Source organism: Mustelus asterias, chromosome 20 (genome assembly GCF_964213995.1).
Source record: "Mustelus asterias chromosome 20, sMusAst1.hap1.1, whole genome shotgun sequence".
NCBI classification, from domain to species: domain Eukaryota; kingdom Metazoa; phylum Chordata; class Chondrichthyes; order Carcharhiniformes; family Triakidae; genus Mustelus; species Mustelus asterias.
In genome coordinates this window covers 4,627,571-4,647,584 of record NC_135820.1, presented here as the reverse complement: position 1 = coordinate 4,647,584, position 20,014 = coordinate 4,627,571, and the positions used below count along the sequence as shown (strand labels likewise).

The window sequence follows — 20,014 nt, the reverse complement described above, 5'->3', positions numbered from 1 at the left end:
TCAGATACGGCCAACCATGTGGTACAGAAGTCAGGTGTGGAGGCGCGGTGAGGGCAGCGTGCTCCCTCATACAGAGAGAGAGAGAGTGAGGGGGAGAGGGGGCAAGGGAGGGAGAGTGGGAGAGATAGTGAGAGCGGAAGAGGAAGGGAGGGTGGGAGAAAGAGGGAGAGGGAGGGAGAGTGGGAGAGATGGGGAGGGAGATAGAGGGAGGGAGAGAGAGATGGAGAGAGAGAGAGGGTGGGAAAGAGAGAGAGAGGGGGGGAAAGGGAGGGAGGGAGAGATAGAGGGGGAGGGAGAGAGAGGAAGGGAGAGAGAGATGGACAGAGAGAGTGAGGGAAAGGGAGAGAGAGGGAAGGAGAGTGGGAGAGGGAGGGAAGAAGGGAGGGAGAGTGGCGGAGAGAGAGGGAGAGAGAGATGGAGAGAGAGAGAGGGAGGGAAAGGAAGGGAGGGATAGAGAGAGAGTGAGGGAGAGTGGAAGAGGGAGGTTGGGAGGGAGAGTGGGGGGGAGAGAGGGAGGGAGAGAGAGAGAGGGAGGGAGCATGGGAGAGGGACGGAGGGGAAGAGAGGGATGGAGAGAGAGGGAGGGAGGAAAAGGGAGGGCATGTGGGAGAGGGAGGGAGAGAGAGATGGGGATTGAGAGGGGGGAGGGAGGGAAAAGGAGGGAGGAAGAGAGGGAAGGAGGGAGAAAAGGAGAGTGAGGTAGAGAGAGGGAGGGAGGGGGAGAGAGGGAGGGACATGGAGGGTAAAGTAAGTTTTCTGTAACCGCCTCTGACCATGTCTCTCTGTCTCTCTCTTCCCCCGCTCCTCCCCCCGCCACGCTCACCCTCATTGGATCAGACCTGGACCCTCTTGTGTTCAATCCCGAGGGACCGATTACTGTACGTCGTGAGGGAGACATCCAGGTTTCCTGCGTCACTCAGGGATCGGTGACCCCCAAGATCATGTGGAGAAAGGTTCGTTATCCATTGTCGACAAAAGCCGGTCGCGTCACTATCCCGGCTCGCTGTGGTGAAGCGGCATCCCCCCAGCCCCCGGAATAGGAAAGCCGGTATCCGTGCGGCTCTGGATACAGAACGCACCGTTCTGGGCTAAACTGCCCCCAGGGGGATGGGGCCTTGTTTCGATGCCTCCTCGGGGCTGTTTATGGAGGTGTGAGCGATTCCCCTCGCTCCTGCTGAACCCGTGTGGGGTCTCTGTTTTCCTCTCTGACAGGTTGGAGTTAGCTGCATGGCTCTGGAGTCACGTATAGGCCAGACCCCGGGAAGGGCGGCAGATTTCCTTCCCGAAAGGATCATAGAATTATAGAATCTCTCCAATGCAGGAGGAGGCCATTCGGCCCTTTGAGCCTCACCCAGGCCCGATTCCCGTAACCCCATGCATTTATCCCAGCTAGTCCCCCTGACACTAAGGGGCAATTTAGCATCAAACCTGCATATCTTCAGGCTGTGGGAGGAAACCGGAGCACCCGGAGGAAACCCACATGGATACGGGGGGATCTTGCAAACTCCACACAGACAGTGGCCCAAGCCGGGAATCGAACCCGGGTCCCCGGCGCTGTGAGGAAGCAGTGCTAACCACTGTGCCACCATGCCACCCGTACGCCATGTATTGTGCGACATCTTGCCAACTGCACCGAGCAGTGATGATTGGTCATTCTGGGATGAATGTGGGATTAGGAATTTACTTCCACTTATCTCAGTTTCATTACTCTCCGCATTTTACAACAGCCTGTGTAAAGTTTATTGATTAGTGTCATGAGTAGGCTCATACTAACACTGCAATGAAGTTACTGTGAAAATCCCCCAGTCGCCACAGTCCGGCACCTGTTCGGGTCAATGCATCTAACCAACACGTCTTTCAGACTGTGGGAGGAAACCGGAGCACCCGGAGGAAACCCACGCAGACGCGGGGAGAACGTGCAAACTCTGCACAGTGACCCAAGCCGGGAATCGAACCCGGGTCCCTGGCGCTGTGAGGCAGCAATGCTAACCACTGTGCCGCTGTGAGGCAGCAGTGCTAACCACTGTGCCACCGTGCTACCCCAGTTCGATCCCAGTTATGTTCATGTTCATCAATATTGAGGTGAGCCATATTTTCTTTCAGCCGGGGTTCTGTCAGTGAAGGAGTAAACATTCCCTGGGTTGTGCGGGGGGGGGGATTTGAACCCAGTTCTCCAGGACTCTGGATTACTGATCCGCTCACTTGCCCACTCTGCTGTGTACCCGCAAAGAACGGGGAAGCATCCGGACCCTCTGGTGTTTGCTGTCCTGACCGAGGAATTTGGATTTGTGTTCCCTGGCAGGGCAAGGAGCTGGTCTCTCGCTCGGGCACGCTGTCCTTACACAAGGTCAACTACAGGAGTAGCGGCACGTACGTGTGTGAAGCCATTGCCCCCTCCATCAGCGGCCTTGTCAAAACACAGCAACTCCAAGTGTTTGTCGAAGGTGAGATCGCTGCGGGTGAGGGTACTTGAGCTGCGGGGTGCGGGTGGTGGGGCGGGGGGGGGCGGGGGTCTGCCGTCTGTAAAAGCCATCCCCAAGCGATTCTAACCACTGCGTTTACCCCCACCCCGCACCCACAGGGAAGCCATCAGTGCAGCACAGCCCACCTGAGGTGATCGTACACAAGGAAGGAGAGAAGGTCACACTCACCTGCGTCGCCTCCGGGCACCCGACGCCCAAGATCACGTGGAACGTGGACAAGAACCAAGTAGGTACCTCCGGGCAAGGTAACCAAAGAGGCTGGGATAGAACAGGCCAGAAGGGCTGAAGGGCCTCCTGATGGGGACACCCAGTCCGCAACGGAAAGGGTTTGAATCCTGTTACGCTTCGTAGAAACAGAGAAGCTCGAAGCAGGAGGAGGCCATTCGGCCCATCGAGTCTGCTCCGACATTCATTTTCACAGTATCACTGAATACTACAGCACAGAAGAGGCCCTTCAGCCCATCGAGTCTGCACCAATGCATGAAAGGCCCTGACCTGCCCACCTAACCCCATTTGCCAGCACTTGGCCCATAGCCTTGAATGTTACAGCATGCCAAGTACTCATCCGGGGACATTTTAGAGGATGTGAGGCATCCCGTCTCCACCACCCTCCCCGGCAGCACATTCCAGACCCTCACCCTCTGAGTAAAAACGTTTTTCCTCAATTCCCCCCAAACCTCCCACCCCTCATTTTTAACTTGTGTCCCCTCGTAACTGACCCTTCAACTGAGGGGAACAGCTGCTCCCTATTCACCCTGTCCATGCCCCTCATAATCAGAAACACCTCAATCAGGTCACCCCTCAGTCTTCTCTGCTCCAACAAAAACGACCCAATCCAACCTCTCTTCATAACTGAAATGTTCCATCCCGGGCAGCATCCGGGTGAATCTCCTCTGCACCCCCTCCAGTGCGACCACATCCTTCCTATAATGTGGCGACCAGAATTGCACACAGCACTCCAGCTGTGGCCTCACCAACGTTCTATTCGATATATCATGGGTAATCATCAAATTCAATGTCCTCTCCGAGGAGTGTTTGATGGGGGACAGTGTAGAGGGAGCTTTACTCTGTATCTAACCCCGTGTTGTACCTGTCCTGGGAGTGTTTGATGGGGACAGTGTAGAGGGAGCTTTACTCTGTATCTAACCCCGTGTTGTACCTGTCCTGGGAGTGTTTGATGGGGACAGTGTAGAGGGAGCTTTACCCTGTATCTAACCCTGTGCTGTACCTGTCCTGGGAGTGTTTGATGGGGACAGTGTAGAGGGAGCTTTACTCTGTATCTAACCCTGTGCTGTACCTGTCCTGGGAGTGTTTGATGGGGACAGTATAGAGGGAGCTTTAGTCTGTATCTAACCCCATGCTATACCGGTCCTGGGAGTGTTTGATGGGGCAGTGTAGAGGGAGCTCCATTCTGTATCTAACCCCGTGGTGTTCCTGCCCTGGGAGTGTTTGATGGGGACAGTGTAGAGGGAGCTTTACTCTGTATCTAACCCCATGCTGTACCTATCCTGGGAGTGTTTGATGGGGACAGTGTAAAGGGAGCTTTACTCTGTATCTAACCCCGTGCTGTACCTGTCCTGGGAGTGTTTGATGGGGACAGTGTAGAGGGAGCTTTACTCTGTATCTAACCCCGTGCTGCACCTGTCCTGGGAGTGTTTGATGGGGACAGTGTAGAGGGAGCTTCACTCTGTATCTAACCACGTGCTGTGTCTGTCCTGAGAGTGTTTGATGGGGACAGTGTAGAGGGAGCTTTACTCTGTATCTAACCCCGTGCTGTACCTGTCCTGGGAGTGTTTGATGGAGACAGTGTAAAGGGAGCTTTACTCTATATCTAACCCCGTGCTGTACCTGTCCTGGGAGTGTTTGATGGGGACAGTGTAAAGGGAGCTTTACTCTGTATCTAACCCCATGCTGTTCCTGTCCTGGGACATAGAACATAGAACAGTACAGCACAGAACAGGCCCTTCGGCCCACAATGTTGTGCCGAGCTTTATCTGAAACCAAGATCAAGCTATCCCACTCCCTATCATCCTGGTGTGCTCCATGTGCCTATCCAATAACCGCTTAAATGTTTCTAAAGTGTCTGACTCCACTATCACTGCAGGCAGTCCATTCCACACCCCAACCACTCTCTGCGTAAAGAACCTACCTCTGATATCCGTCCTGTATCTCCCACCACGAACCCTATAGTTATGCCCCCTTGTAATAGCTCCATCCACCCGAGGGAGTGTTTGATGGGGACAGTGTAGAGGGAGCTTTACTCTGTATCTAACCCCGTGCTGTACCTGTCCTGGGAGTGTTTGATGGGGACAGTGTAGAGGGAGCTTTACTCTGTATTTAACCCCGTGCTGTTCCTGTCCTGGGAGTGTTTGATGGGGACAGTGTAGAGGGAGCTTTACTCTGTATCTAACACCGTGCTGTTCCTGTCCTGGGAGTGTTTGATGGGGACAGTGTGGAGGGAACTTTCCGGTCCTCGTACCTGAGCTGCTGAACTGGGAGAGGCAGTCAATTTCTTCAATGCTGCTGCCAGTCTGTTAGACATGTGGCAATTGAGGATCTGCTGTAGGCTGTAGCAACCACCCCCCGCCGCCCCCCCTCCCAAACCCCCAGCCTCCCTGGCCGCCCATCCATGGATTTAGTGCACTGACTGTAAGCCTTCCGGAGCCTTTGCTAATGGGTTTATCCTCACTCGGGATTTCTGCAGCATTAGAGGCTCAGAGTAAGCTAATTCGCAGCTATCGATTGTAGGCAGATTTGCATTAGCTTTCCCCAGGACATTTACTCGAGCCAAACACAGCGCGGCCCACGATGATGCCATGGGGCAGCTTTATGGAGCCTTTCTCACAGCCTGTCTGGCTGGGCCGGGGTCTGGGCCCCCTTCCCCGGAATGGGGATCTTTGTCCTGGGTCTGGGAGTGTCCTGCAGCCTCCCCACAATAACCCCGGGGCTGAGGGGGTTACTTTCCGAGGGCAACTTGTGCAGAGCAGCCTTGTGTTCCCTCCAATATCGAAGATTGAGGGGGGAGCGATCTCACCGATGGAGGGTTTGAGATAAAGTTTATTTATTCGTCACAAGTAGGCTTACATTAACACTGCAATGAAGAGACAGAGAGAGAGGGAGAGAAGCTGTTTCCTCTGGGGGTAGGTTTGGAGGGAGTACAGGACAAGCCAATTGGAGCCGTGTTCAGGGGGAACATGAGGAAGCTCTTCCTCAGACGCAGGGGAATGAGAACTCACTCTCCCTCCACACTCGCTCACTTACTCACGCACACACACATATGGACACACACACGGACACAGACACACACACACACGCTGTGGAGACTGGGAGGCTTCACTTGGCAGGTAGTTGAGTGAGGGCATTAAAGGTGACCATCACAAAGCTGGTAGATAGACTGAAGATACATTTCCGCCGCGATCACATTGATTGGCAGAACAGGCTCAAGGGGCTGAACCAACTCCGCCTGCTCTGCTGAATAATGGATGGTAAAAGGTTCCAGGAATGTGTAACTATACAAAGTGGCTGAGAGCGAGGGGGCTGCAGAGTAATGTGAGTGTCTGAGTGTTTGATAGAATCCCTACCATGCAGAAGGAGGCCATTTGGCCCATCGAGCCTGCACTGATAACAATCCCACCCTATCCCCGTAACCCCATGCATTTACCCTCGCTGGTCGCCTGACATGAAGAGACAATATACCATGGCCAATCAACTTAACCTGCACATCTTTGGACTGTGGGAGGAAACCGGAGCACCCGGAGGAAACCCATGCAGACACGGAGAGAACATGCAGACTCCACACAGACAGTGACCCGAGGCCGGAATTGAACCCGGGTCCCTGGCGCTGTGAGGCAGCAGTGCCAACCACTGTGCCACCGTGTTTGTGTGTGCCTGTGTGTCAGCATTGGTGAGACCGCATCTGGAGTATTGTGTGTGCAGTTCTGGTGTCCTTATCTGAGGAAGGATGTCCTTGTTATCGAGGGAGTGCAGGAAAGGTTTACCAGGCTGATTCCAGGGATGGCAGGTCTGTCACATGAGGAGAGACTAAGTCGGTTAGGATTATATTCACTGGAGTTCAGAAGAGTGAGAGGGGATCTCATAGAAACCTATAAAATTCTAACAGGGTTAGACAGGGGAGATTCAGAAAGAATGTTCCCAATGGTGGGGGAGTCCAGAACTAGGGGTTATAGTTTGAGGATAAGGGGTAAACATTTTAGAACAGAGGTGAGGAATTCATGACCACAGAAAATAGTTGAGGCCAAAACGTTGTGATCCCGTTCTTGAGGCTAAAGGGATCGAGGGATATCGGGGGAAGGGAGGATCAGAATATTGAATTTGATGATCAGCCATGATCATAATGAATGGTGGAGCAGGCTCGAAGGGCCGAATGGCCTCCTCCTGCGTGTGTGTGTGCGTGCGTGCGAGTGTGCGTGTAGAGTGGATGTGGAGAGGATGTTTCCACCAGTAGGAAAAACTAGAACCAGAGGGCACTACCTCAGGCCAAAGGGACAATCACTTAAAGCAGAGATGAGGAGGAATTTCTTCAGCCAGAGAGTGGTGAATCTGTGGAACTCTTTGCCGCAGAAGGCTGTGGGGGTCGGGTCATTGAGTGTCTTTAAGACAGAGATAGATAGTTCTTGATCAATAAGGGGATCAGGGGTTACGAGGAAAAGGCATGAGAATGGGGATGAGAAAAAAATCAGCCATGATTGAATGGCGGAGCAGACTCGATGGGCCGAGTGGCCTAATTCTGCTCCTATGGCTTATGGCCTTATGGTGTGTGTGGGTGCATATTGTGGAGGGGGTGGTCGGGTGGGGGGGGATGGTTCCTGTCAAGTATCAAGTGACTCATCTCCCATAACGAGTGACAAATGTGGCCGTCCCACGACTGCTCCCATCCTGAGGATCATGTGACCAAGCCGCCTCGTATTCTTTCCCCGCAGGTTCTGGAGTCCTTTGAGAATGCCGTGACCAGTAAGGTGTCCCTGCCAATCACCTCCGAGATGGTGCAGACTGGAGTCATGTGTAACGCCACCAACAAGTATGGCTCGACCCACAGGAGCTTTCATCTGGGCATCGGTTAGTCTGTGCATCGTCGCTACCTCAGCTCGCCGGGGAGAGCGGTGTTGGGGGGATGGGGTTCTCATTGGCGCCATCCAGCCCATGCTTTCACCACTATCCTGACTGCCCCCCACTCGAAAGGGGGCCAAGGGAGGGTCAGCATTGGCGACGCCTTCTGTTGTCGAGCTTCGAGACTAATGACCCTTTGAGAGAAAAATATTCTCTTCACCTGCAACTTCAATCAAATCACCCGATTTTTAAACTCTGTCCCCTTGTTACAGTCTCCCCCACCCGGGGGAACATCCTTCCAGTATCCATCCTATCAGGTTCACTCAAGAGTTTATATAAGATTTCAATAAGATCACACCTCATTCTCCTGAACTCCAGTGAGTACAGGCCCAACCTGCTCAGGCAGCACGGTGGCACAGTGGTTAGTACTGCTGCCTCACAGCGCCAGGGACCCGGGTTCAATTCCCGGCTTGGCTCACTGTTCGTGTGGAGTTTGCATGTTCTCCCCACGTCTGCATGGGTTTCCTCCGGGTGCTCCGGTTTCCTCCCACATTGTGGCGGTTAGGTGGATCGGCCGCGCTAAATTGCCCCTTAGTGTCCAAAGGTGTGCTGGTTAGGTGGATTGGCCATGCTAAATTGCTCCTTAGTATCAGGGGGATTAGCAGGGTAAATACTTGGTGTTACAGAGATAGGGCCTGGTGGGATTGTTGTCAGGCTGAATGGGCTGAATGACCTCCTTCTGCACTGTTGGGATTTTATGATACATTATGAATGTACCCAACCAGCACATCTTTCGGACCGTGGGAGGAAACCAGAGCACTCGGAGGAAACTCCTGCAGATACGGGGAGAACGTGCAGACTCCGCACAGACAGTGACCCAAGGCTGGAAATTGAACCCAGTCCCTGGCGCTGTGAGACAGCAGTGTTAACCACTGCGCCATCGTGCCACCCAATCTCTCTCCATTGAAACAGTACACTGTTTCTGTATTCGAACCACTCAATTGGACAAGTTCTCATTTCCTATCTGTCAAATTTATGCCCACTTACTTAACCTGTAGATATCCCTTTTCAGACTCTCTTCCCCTGCGTGACAACTGATGCCCCCATCTATCTTGTTGTTATTGGTAAACTTAGCTTCCATCCCTACGTCCAATAATAAATAGTATGATTTATTGTACAAAAATCAATTGTAAATACTTGAGGCCGCTACATCTAGAAGGACAAGGGCAGCAGATACCTGGGAACCCACAACCTGGAGGTTCCCCTTCGAGCCACTCACCATCCTGACTTGGAAATATATCGGCCGTTCCTTCACTGTCGCTGGATTAAAATCCTGGAACCCCCTCTCTTTCAGCACTGTGGGTGTACCTACACCTCAACGGTTCAAGAAGGCAGCTCACCACTACCGTCTCAAAGAGTAATTAGGGATTGGGCAATAAATGCTGGACCCAGCCAGCGATGCCCACATCCCATGAATGATTTCAGAAGCAGTTGTGTGTGGTGTAGGTATACCCACAATGGTGCAAGGCAACCCAGACTTGGAGTGGGCCTTGTACATGGGAGCTGGAGACAGAATAGACCCAGGATAGACGAGGATGTCAACTTGCCTTCCCTAAAGGTGTGTCAGTGTGCAAAGACATGATCTACGACCACATCCTGCCAACTCCCTGAATGCTTAAATCAAGACCAGCTTCATATTTTCAGACCTATTGTTCGGCACCAGATGAGAAAGTCCAAGGTATATTATAAAGTTACTCGAGACCCCAACAGTTTCTGATTTTGTCATTAGGGTGAGCTTAAGGTGTTTTGCCCCAGGTATGATTCCAGTGGCCCACTAGGGAGCTTTTATTAACCTGAAGGCCGTTAAAATATAGCAAAAAGAATTAGCATAACTTTCACCAGTTTAAACACTCAAAATGACAAGATACAATTGTTAAATGCTAGCAATCTCTATAGTTCCAATTTAAGCAATATCCCCATAGACATAAATCTTACTTCACAAGCCGTTAGCAGCAAAAACGGATATGTTAGATTTCCAGCCTTTTAACTCCTCAGAAACAGAAATACACCTGCCTTCTGACTCCCACACAGACACCTCCAGAGAAAGACCTATCTTTAAGCAGCAGAACTTCTGAGAAAGAGACCTAGTTTCTGGCAGATCCCAGTCTCCAATCTTCAGAGAAAGACAGAGCTACTCCTCTCTACAACTCCCAAGCAGCAATGGGACTGGGTTTCTCCCTGTGAGCCTAGTCCCACCCAATCATGTGACTTTTTCTGTCAAAATCCAATGAAGTCCCACTCTCAAACACTCCAGGGGGAAACGCTAAAATAGCAACCATGCATTAGTCTAGATTAAAACAAACAGTGTTGCGATGAAGATCAATTATACTGCTGCAATAACATCAGGGCTGCCAGATACAGACAAAACGACACCAATAATAAAGCAAACTGCTGATACAAATCTTGCAAAAGAAACATGACCCAAATGCATTTCTTTAAGGCACAGTATTGTCACGTGGTCAAGTTCTCTGAAGTGTCCCTGATGGGATTTAAACTCATCTTCTTTTTGTCACTTGGTCATACTGAACATGAATCTTGCTGAAAAGAGAGGCATGCTGTCAAAGTTTTCCATTCTGCACTCATCAGGTCAGGTGCAAGAATGGCAAGTTTTAAACGATTGCCACAATTGGTACCACAGGAGAATAGCGAGCTGAGTTGTAGGCAAGGCAACTTCCTCTGGCCCTGGTTTGTTAGGAGACTGTGACATTGTGGTAATATCACTGGGCTAGGAATCCAGAGGGTCAGGCTATTGATCTGGGGACATGGGTTCAAATCCCATCAGAGGCAGCTGGCGGAACGTAAATTCTGTCATTAAATTCTGGAATGTAAAGCTGGTTTCAGTCATGGTACATATGGAACAATTGTCAATTGTCATTAAAAAAAAATCCATTTGGTTCACTGTAGGGAAGGGAAATCTGCCATCCTTACTTAGCCCGGCCTACATGTAACTCCAGGCCCATAGCAATGCGATCGACTCTGATGCAAGAAAATAAAAGCAAAATACTGCAGATGCCGAAATGCGAAGTAGAAATGGAAACTGCTGGATAAACTCAGCAGCTCTGGCAGCACCAGTGGAGAGAGAAACAGGATTAATCTTTCGAGTCCCGGTGATTCTTCTTCAGAGCTCTCAGCTGCCCGCTGAAATTGCCCAGCAAGCCATTCAGTTCAAGGGCAATTAGGGATGGGTGCAAATAATGCCCATATCTCATGAGAGAATAAAGGGAAAAAAGGTGTTGCTGAGTCGGAAGCGACGGGCAACGATGGGTTCCCCAAGTTCCCCGGATAATTCACAAAATGTGCAAGGCCGGAGCATATTCCTTTTGTTTGCAGAGGTTGAATCCTGCCTATGAATATGTGTAGATCATAGGTGCCAGTGATTGGCTGATCGAATCAAAGATCATAATGATCAGAGTACAGAATGGACTCAACCAGTCCTCTGCTTGCAAAATCCAAAGCGAAATGCCTACTGTTGGATGTGTCTCTGTGAGTGGACAGCACCTCGAAGCAATCCTGAGTACACGAATAGCTACACCTTCAGGTAATCAGTCCAACTCGTAACGCGACTCATTTATACTCCCAAGTGGCACACAATCATACACTGGGACCCATTTCCAGGCAAACAAAAGGAACATGTTCAAGCCTTGCACCTCTCGTGAATTGCCAGGGAATTTGGGGAACCCATAGTTGCCTGATTATTTTTCCGTGGGCAAGCCTCAGCCTCGGGGAATCGATTTGGCAAACCAATCCACACGCTTTTCCTGCTGAGTACACGACAGAAAACTTTGACAACATGTCTCTCCTTTTTAGTAAAGTCCTTGTGGATTATTGGTCCTGACAAATGTAGATTTATCCTCCCCGTGTCGGTATATTAAAGATTGCTCTCTTTCTGTGTTTCAGTTCCACCAACCACTGCACCGCCAATGACGTCAGGAGGTGAGGACATCAATTGCCGTGACCTCTCCCACGTGCCCGCTGTGCCCACTCCCCTCGCCCTCACCAACCCCTGCACATTGGGCATAGCAGGTTTGGCGCGGGCTTTCTGATCACCTTCAGCAAGCTGCCCCATGGTCTGTGCCCGGGAGGGTGATGGTAGATATGGGAATAACACAGTTGGCAGGTCCATTATGTGGGCACTGATCTATGCCACACTCCCTGATACATACCCAGAGACTGCAACACCCATGGTGAGGCCCTCCCTCTCACAGACTAACACACCATCCCTCCCCAGGCCCCCAAACCCACCACCCAGGTGTGCCAGTGGGTAGAACATGCTCTATGCCTTCAACCCACCGACTTCACCAGATAGACCTCGCTAGCCGCGCTTTGGCTGTTTCTGGTTTTCCGAGTGCAGACTCTTTGACTAAGGAGGGCATCGCAGCAGCCTGGATGATCATCAATGCCCCCGCCTGCCCTCCTCATGCCTTACCCCCACTCCTATTGCGAGCCAGTAGGGGTAACAGGGACAAGACAATCAGTTCAATCCCCCCCTTCCTGTCGCCCAGATGAAGCTGAGGGCACGGTGCAAACCAGCGATGGTATTTCACCATCTGGCCTTGCCGGAGACATCCACGGACCAGGAAAGAAAATTCCCGACAAACCTCAATATCTTTAACTGATGCACACATTGTGAGATTTTGATAGGACAGTGTAGAGGGAGCTTTACTCTGTATCTAACCCCGTGCTGTACCTGTCCTGGGAGTGTTTGATGGGGACAGTGTAGAGGGAGCTTTACTCTGTATCTAACCCCATGCTGTACCTGTCCTTGGAATGTTTGATGGGGACAGTGTAGAGGGAGCTTTACTCTGTATCTAACCCCGTGCTGTACCTGTCCTTGGAGTGTTTGATGGGGACAGTGTAGAGGGAGCTTTACTCTGTATCAAACCCCGTGCTGTACCTGTCCTGGGAGTGTTTGATGGGGACAGTGTAGAGGGAGCTTTACTCTGTATCTAACCCCGTGCTGTACCGGTCCTGGGAGTGTTTGATGGGGACAGTGTAGAGGGAGCTTTACTCTGTATCTAACCCCGTGCTGTACCTGTCCTTGGAGTGTTTGATGGGGGACAGTGTAGAGGGAGCTTTACTCTGTATCTAACCCCGTGCTGTACCTGTCCTGGGAGTGTTTGATGGGGACAGTGTAGAGGGAGCTTTACTCTGTATCTAACCACGTGCTTTACCTGTCCTGGGACTGTTTGATGGGGACAGTGTAGAGGGAGCTTTACTCTGTATCTAACCCCGTGCTGTACCTGTCCTGGGAGTGTTTGATGGGGACAGTGCAGAGGGAGCTTTACTCTGTATCTAACCCAGTGCTATATCTGTCCTGGGAGTGTTTGATGGGGACAGTGTAGAGGGAGCTTTACACTGTATCTAACCCGGTGCTGTACCTGTCCTGGGAGTGTTTGATGGGGACAGTGTAGAGGGAGCTTTACTCTGTATCTAGCCCCGTGCTGTACCTGTCCTGGGAGTGTTTGATGGGGACAGTGTAGAGGGAGCTTTACACTGTATCTAACCCCGTGCTGTACCTGTCCTGGGAGTGTCTGAAGAAACTCCCTATTCCCGCCCCAGTTGTTCACCTCCTGATTATGAATCACAATGTGTGAATCCGTTCTGTAATACTGACAGGATGTTGCGTGCATGTCTGTCCCTCAGTGCTGAGTATGTTTCAGGGGTTGTTGTTGTTTCTGGAGACAATATTGCACCCTGCACTGACTGACGTCTGTCAGTCTGAGACATCGAGGCCTTGGATTTATTCAAGGCACCTTGTCTGAGGGAGGATTCACCAGGAGTGTTCCGGCTGGCCTGATCCCTCTCCTCCTATAACTTTGTGCTCTCTCTCTTTCTCTCTCTCTCTCTCTCACTCTGCTGCACTAGAGGACTCTGTTAAGAAAACTGGTAAGTTTGCACAGATGATCGATCGTACTGAAGCAGGCCATTCGGCCCAACCAATCCCTGCTGATGTTTACACTCCACTTAACACTCTTCCCATAATTCCTCATCTGAATCTATCATTGTAAACTTCCCTTTCCCTCGCTGCCGGACTTAATTCCCCTTTTAATACATCCAAACTCTTTATTTTAATCACTCCCCACTGCCCCACTCTCTCCCCATAGCCCTGTATCAATCCCAAACTAAACCCACTGCCCCGCGCTCTCCCCATAGCCCTGTATCAATCCCCAAACTAATCCCACTGCCCCACCCTCTCCCCGTAGCTCTGTATCAATCCCAAACTAATCCCACTGCCCCGCGCTCTCCCCATAGCCCTGTATCAATCCCCAAACTAATCTCACTGCCCCACCCTCTCCCCGTAGCCCTGTATCAATCCCAAACTAATCTCACTGCCCCACCCTCTCCCCGTAGCCCTGTATCAATCCCAAACTAATCCCACTGCCCCACCCTCTCCCCGTAGCCCTGTATCAATCCCAAATTAATCCCACTGCCCCACCCTCTCCCCATAGCCCAGTATCAATCCCAAACTAATCCCACTGCCCCACCCTCTCCCCATAGCCCAGTATCAATCCCAAACTAATCCCACTGCCCCACCCTCTCCCCATAGCCCAGTATCAATCCCAAACTAATCCCACTTCCCCACTCTCTCCCCATAGCCCTGTAACAATCCCAAACTAATCTCACTGCCCCCACTCTCTCCCCATAGCCCAGTATCAATCCCAAACTAATCCCACTTCCCCACTCTCTCCCCATAGCCCTGTATCAATCCCAAACTAATCTCACTGCCCCCACTCTCTCCCCATAGCCCAGTATCAATTCCAAACTAATCCCACTGCCCCACTCTCTCCCCATCGCCCAGTATCAATCCCAAACTAATCCCACTTCCCCACTCTCTCCCCATAGCCCTGTATCAATCCCAAACTAATCTCACTGCCTCCACTCTCTCCCCATAGCCCAGTATCAATCCCAAACTAATCCCACTGCCCCACTCTCTCCCCATAGCCCTGTATCAATCCCCAAACTAATCCCACTGCCCCACTCTCTCCCCATAGCCCTGTATCAATCCCCAAACTAATCCCACTGCCCCACTCTCTCCCCATAGCCCTGTATCAATCCCAAACTAATCTCACTGCCCCCACTCTCTCCCCATAGCCCAGTATCAATCCCAAACTAATCCACTGCCCCACCCTCTCCCCATAGCCCTGTATCAATCCCAAACTAATCCCACTGCCCCACTCTCTCCCCATAGCCCAGTATCAATCCCAAACTAATCCCACTGCCCCACCCTCTCCCCATAGCCCTGTATCAATCCCAAACTGAATTGCCTGAAGGGCAGGCTCTAAAATCTGGAATTCCATCCCTAAGCCTCTCTCCCTCTCTTTCCCTCTCTTTCCTTTCTTCAGGACGGACCTCTTTGACTGAGGTGTTTGTTGCCTGTCCACCAATATCTCCTTCCGAGGTTTGCGGTCAGGTGTTCATCGAGTCACAGAATCCCAACACCGCAGAAGGAGGCCATTTGGCCCATCGAGTTTGCACCAACCATAATCCCCACCCAGGCCCTATTCCTGTAACCCCCCCTGGCACAAAGGAGCAATTTAGCATGGACCAATCAACCTAACTCACATGTGTTTGGACTGTGGGAGGAAACTGGAGCACTCAGAGGAAACCCGGGCAGACACGGGGAGAACGTGCAGATTCCACACAGACAGTGACCCAAGGCCAGGAATTGAACCCGGGTCCCTGGCGCTGTGAGGTGGCAGTGCTAACCACTGGGCCACCATGCCGCCCATGTTCTCTGACTAACGTCCCTGGAGGGGATGTGAAGGGCGTTAGGTCGTCATGGTAACCCGACAGCAGGTAACCCATTCCCAGCCCTGCTCTTTCTGCGCAGCTTTTACGATCCTCACCGTCTCTGGCATTTGGTGATTTTCTGATGGTCTCCCGCTAGGTTTTGAGTCAGGTTCCATGCTAAAACACTGCCCCCTCCCACTACCTCACCCCGGGGAGGATGGACCTTCTGCTGACTCCTCTCTCTCTCTCTTCTCCTCCACAGAGAATCTTGAGCAGCAGGGTGGCGGGGGAGGGGCTGTGATTGCCGTGGTGGTCTGCGTCCTGTTGCTACTCCTGGTGGTCGCCATCTTGTACTGCCTGCACAAGAAAGGGAAACTCCCGTGTGGCAAGTCTGAGAAGAAGGACGCGTGAGTAAACGATGTCGGGGGAGCGGGGGGTGGGTGCAGGGGTTGGGGGAGGGGGTTGGCGGCAAACGCTGTGGGAGTGGGGAGACAGGAGGGGAGTGGGGAGGGGAGTGGAGGAAGAAAGGACGAAACCGGGGACAAGGCCCGTCCACCATTTTGGATCAGGCTCTTTCGTCAATATGAGCCAAAAGAAATTTGCGGGAGTGGGAGGGAAGTAATGAAAAGAAAAAAAAATAAATGGGTGGGACATCGGGGGCGGTGTGGAGGTATTTCTGGGAGACTGGAATTGAAATGATTTGGATTTGTGGTTCAAAGGTACGGGCTGGTGAAAAATATTACTTTATGATGCATTCCTAATGGAATGGGTTTCGCCAGACTGAAAATCGGTGTCCAGATGTGATGGCTGTAGTGGTCGAATAGTCAACTGATACACATGACGTCGCTCTGTAACTGAGTGCATTGCAACTACAGATTTCCAATACTCACTCCCTTTCTACAACTCTGTCTCCCCTCCTTTCCATTCCTCTCTCTATCTCTCTACCTCTCCTTTCCACTCCACTCCATCTCTATCTGTCTCTCCCTCTCCATTCCTCCCCAACTCTCGCTATCTATCTCACTCGATCTCTCCCCCTCTCTGTTACTCTCTCTCTCTGTTTCTATTCCACTCCCCCTCTCCTTCTCTTTCCCTCTCTGTTTCTCTCTGTGTCTATGTCCTGCTCTCCCCCTACCCATTCCTATTTCTATCTATCTCTACCTGTATCTCTCCATCACCTTCCCCCTCCATCTCACTCTGGGGTGGCACAGTGGTTAGCACTGCTGCCTCACAGGGTCCCTGGCTTCAATTCCCGGCTTGGGTCACAGTCTGTGCAGAGTCTGCACGTTCTCCCCGTATCTGTGCGGGTTTCCTCCGGGTGCTCCGGTTTCCTCCCACAGTCCGAAAGACGTGCTGGTTAGGTGATAAATTCTCCCTCAGTGTACCCGAACAGGTGCTGGAGTGAGGCGACTGAGGGATTTTCACAGTAACTTCCCTGCGGCGTTAATGTAAGCCTACTTGTGACACTAATAAATAAACTTGAATTCTCTCCCTCTTAGTTCCTCTCTACCTGCCTCGCTATCTCTATCTTTCTCGAGCTCTCTCTCTCTCCCCTCATTCCTCCCGATCTCCTTCAAAATCCATCTCTATATTTGAGAAGAAATAGGCCCAGGAGGGAAGAAGGCAACAAGCCACAAGATAAGGAGATGTTAGGGGTAACTGTTTCACTCAGAGGGTGGTGGGTGCGTGGAATCGGCTGCCGGTGGTGGTGGTGGAGGCGGATTCGATAGGGTCTTTTAAGAGACTTTTGGATAGGTTGATGGAAGTTAGTAAGATAGAGGGTTATAGGTAAGCCTAGTTGGTAGGGACATGTTCGGCGCAATTTTTGGGCCGAAGGGCCTGTTTGTGCTGTAGCTTTTCTATGTTCGATGTTCTATAAGGGCAAGACATCACAGGGAGCAACAAGGGTTGGACGTGGGTCGAACGAAAAGTGGCGGAGCACGAAGAAAAGGGGACATGTCCTCTCTCTGTCCAACCCCAAAGATCTCTCAATTCCTTTCTATCTCACACTCACTCCCGGCCCATTCCTCACTATCTACCTCTCTCCCTATCTCTTCCTTTCACTCCATCTTACCTCTGCGTCAGTACTGAGGGAGTGCTGCACTGTCAGAGGGTCAGTACTGAGGGAGTGCTGCACTGTCAGAGGGTCAGTACTGAGGGAGTGCTGCACTGTCAGAGGGTCAGTACTGAGAGAGTGCTGCACTGTCAGAGGGTCAGTACTGAGGGAGTGCTCCACTGTCAGAGGGTCAGTACTGAGGGAGTGCTGCACTGTCAGAGGGTCAGTACTGAGGGAGTGCTCCACTGTCAGAGGGTCAGTACTGAGGGAGTGCTGCACTGTCAGAGGGTCAGTACTGAGAGAGTGCTGCACTGTCAGAGGGTCAGTACTGAGGGAGTGCCGCACTGTCAGAGGGTCAGTACTGAGAGAGTGCCGCACTGTCAGAGGGTCAGTACTAAGGGAATGCTGCACTGTCAGACGGTCAGTACTGAGGGAGTGATGCACTGTCAGACGGTCAGTACTGAGGGAATGCTGCACTGTCAGAGGGTCAGTACTGAGGGAATGCTGCACTGTCAGAGGGTCAGTACTGAGGGAGTGCTGCACTGTCAGAGGGTCAGTACTGAGGGAGTGCTGCACTGTCAGAGGGTCAGTACTGAGGGAGTGCTCCACTGTCAGAGGGTCAGTACTGAGGGAGTGCCGCACTGTCAGAGGGTCAGTACTGAGGGAGTGCTCCACTGTCAGAGGGTCAGTACTGAGGGAGTGCTGCTCTGCGAATCGGGATGAAGATGGTGGGAATGTGGGAGGGGCAGTGTGACAGGCTGAAAGGAGTGGAGTTGGGGTTGAGGTGGGGAGTGTAAGGGTGAGAGAGGGAGTGAAGTGTTTCGGGAGAGTGATTGGGAGCGTCAGAGTGTGGGGGGGAGTAAGGGAGAATGAGAGAAGTGATGATGGAGCATGACTTACAGAGGGAGCATCGCCACGGGAACTGGGGACGGAGACGGGTGAAAAAACTGTGGACCAGGTATAGGAGACAGAGAGAGTGAGTGAAGGAGAAGAGGAGGCAGAGAGTGGGGAGGGAGAGATGGAGGGAGAGAGGAGATGGAAGGGAGTGTGGGAGGGAAGGGAGAGACAGCAGGGAGAGAGAGTGTGAGAGACAGGAGAGAGGGGAGGGCAAGAGAGGAGTGAGAGAGAGGACTGTGAGAAGGGAGAGAGAAGAGAAAGAGAGTAGAGAGAGAGAGAGGAGAGAGAGAGAGAAAGAAGTGAGAAACGGGAGGGGAGAAGGGAGGGGGAGTGGATATGGGGAGAGGGGAAAGAGAGAGGAGAGAGAGAAAGAGGAGGGAGAGAGAGGAGTGAGAGAGAGGAGGGAGAGAGAGGGCCGGGAGCGAGGGGGGGGAGAGATGGGAGGGAAGAGAGAGGGGAGGTAAAGAGAGGAAGAGAGGGGCGGAGAGAAGGGGGAGAGAGAGAGAGAGAGAGAGGAGGGATAGTGATGAAGATTGTCAGAGAATACAGCAGGATATAGATAGGTTGGAAAATTGGGCGGAGAAATGGCAGATGGAATTTAAATTCGGACAAATGTGAGATGATGTATTTTGGTAGATCCAATTCAGGTGGGAGGTATGAAACAAATGGCAGAACAATCAGGAGCGTAGACACACAGAGGTCTGCGTGTGCAGGTCCACAGATCCTTAAAAGTGGCAGCACAGGTGGAAAAGGTGGTGAGGAAAGCATATGGCATGCTTGCCTTCATCAGACGGGACATCGAGTATAAAAGTTGGCACATTAAGTTACAGTTGTATAAAACGTTGGATAGGCCTCATCTGGAATACTGTGTCCAATTCTGGTCATCACATTGTCAGAAGGACGTGGAGGCTTTGGAGAGAGTACAGAAAAGGTTTACCAGGATGTTGCCTGGTATGGAGATTTCTGGCTGTGAGGAGAGATTGAATATACTGGGATTGTTCTCCCTGGAAAGACAAAGGCTGAGGGTGACCTGATAGAATTTTGATTTGATTTGCTTAGATTTGATTTATTATTATCACATGTATTAACATACAGTGAAAAGTATTGTTTCTTGCGCGCTATGCAGACAAAACATACTGTTCATAGAGAAGGAAACGAGCGAGTGCAGAATGTAGTGTTACAGTTATAGCTAGGGTGTAGAGAAAGATCACCTTAATGCAAGGTAGGTCCATTCACAAGTCTGACAGCAGGGAAGAAGCTGTTCTGAGCCGGTTGGTACGTGACCTCAGACTTTTGTATCTTTTTCCCAATGGAAAAAGGTGGAAGAGAGAATGTCTGGGGTGCGTGGGGTCCTTAATTATGCTGGCTGCTTTGCCAAGGCAGCAGGAAGTGTAGACAGAGTCAATGGATGGGAGGCTGGTTTGCGTGATGGATTGGGCTACATCCACGACCTTTTGTAGTTCCTTGCGGTCTTGGGCAGAGCAGGAACCATACCAAGCTGTGATACAACCAGAAAGAATGCTTTCTATGGTGCATCTGTAAGTGTTGGTGAGAGTCGTAGCTGACATGCCGAATGTCCTTAGTCTTCTGAGAAAGTAGAGGCGTTGGTGGGCTTTCGTAACTATAGTGTCGGCATGGGGGGTCCAGGACAGGCTGTTGTTGATCTGGACACCTAAAAACTTGAAGCTCTCGACCCTTTCTACTTCGTCCCCATTGATGTAGA

At 51.6% G+C, this 20,014-nt stretch overlaps 1 protein-coding gene across 1 annotated transcript in view; it reads left to right on the top strand.

Moving 5' to 3' along the window:
• Positions 1-20,014, top strand: part of LOC144508741 (basal cell adhesion molecule-like) — a 75,567-nt gene that overhangs the window by 38,414 nt on the left and 17,139 nt on the right. The window contains exons 9-14 of the mRNA XM_078237049.1: positions 838-953; positions 2,303-2,444; positions 2,582-2,709; positions 7,424-7,559; positions 11,508-11,543; positions 15,604-15,748. Of these exons, the coding sequence (XP_078093175.1) occupies positions 838-953; positions 2,303-2,444; positions 2,582-2,709; positions 7,424-7,559; positions 11,508-11,543; positions 15,604-15,748 (703 nt within the window). The remainder of the gene's footprint in view (positions 1-837; positions 954-2,302; positions 2,445-2,581; positions 2,710-7,423; positions 7,560-11,507; positions 11,544-15,603; positions 15,749-20,014) is intronic.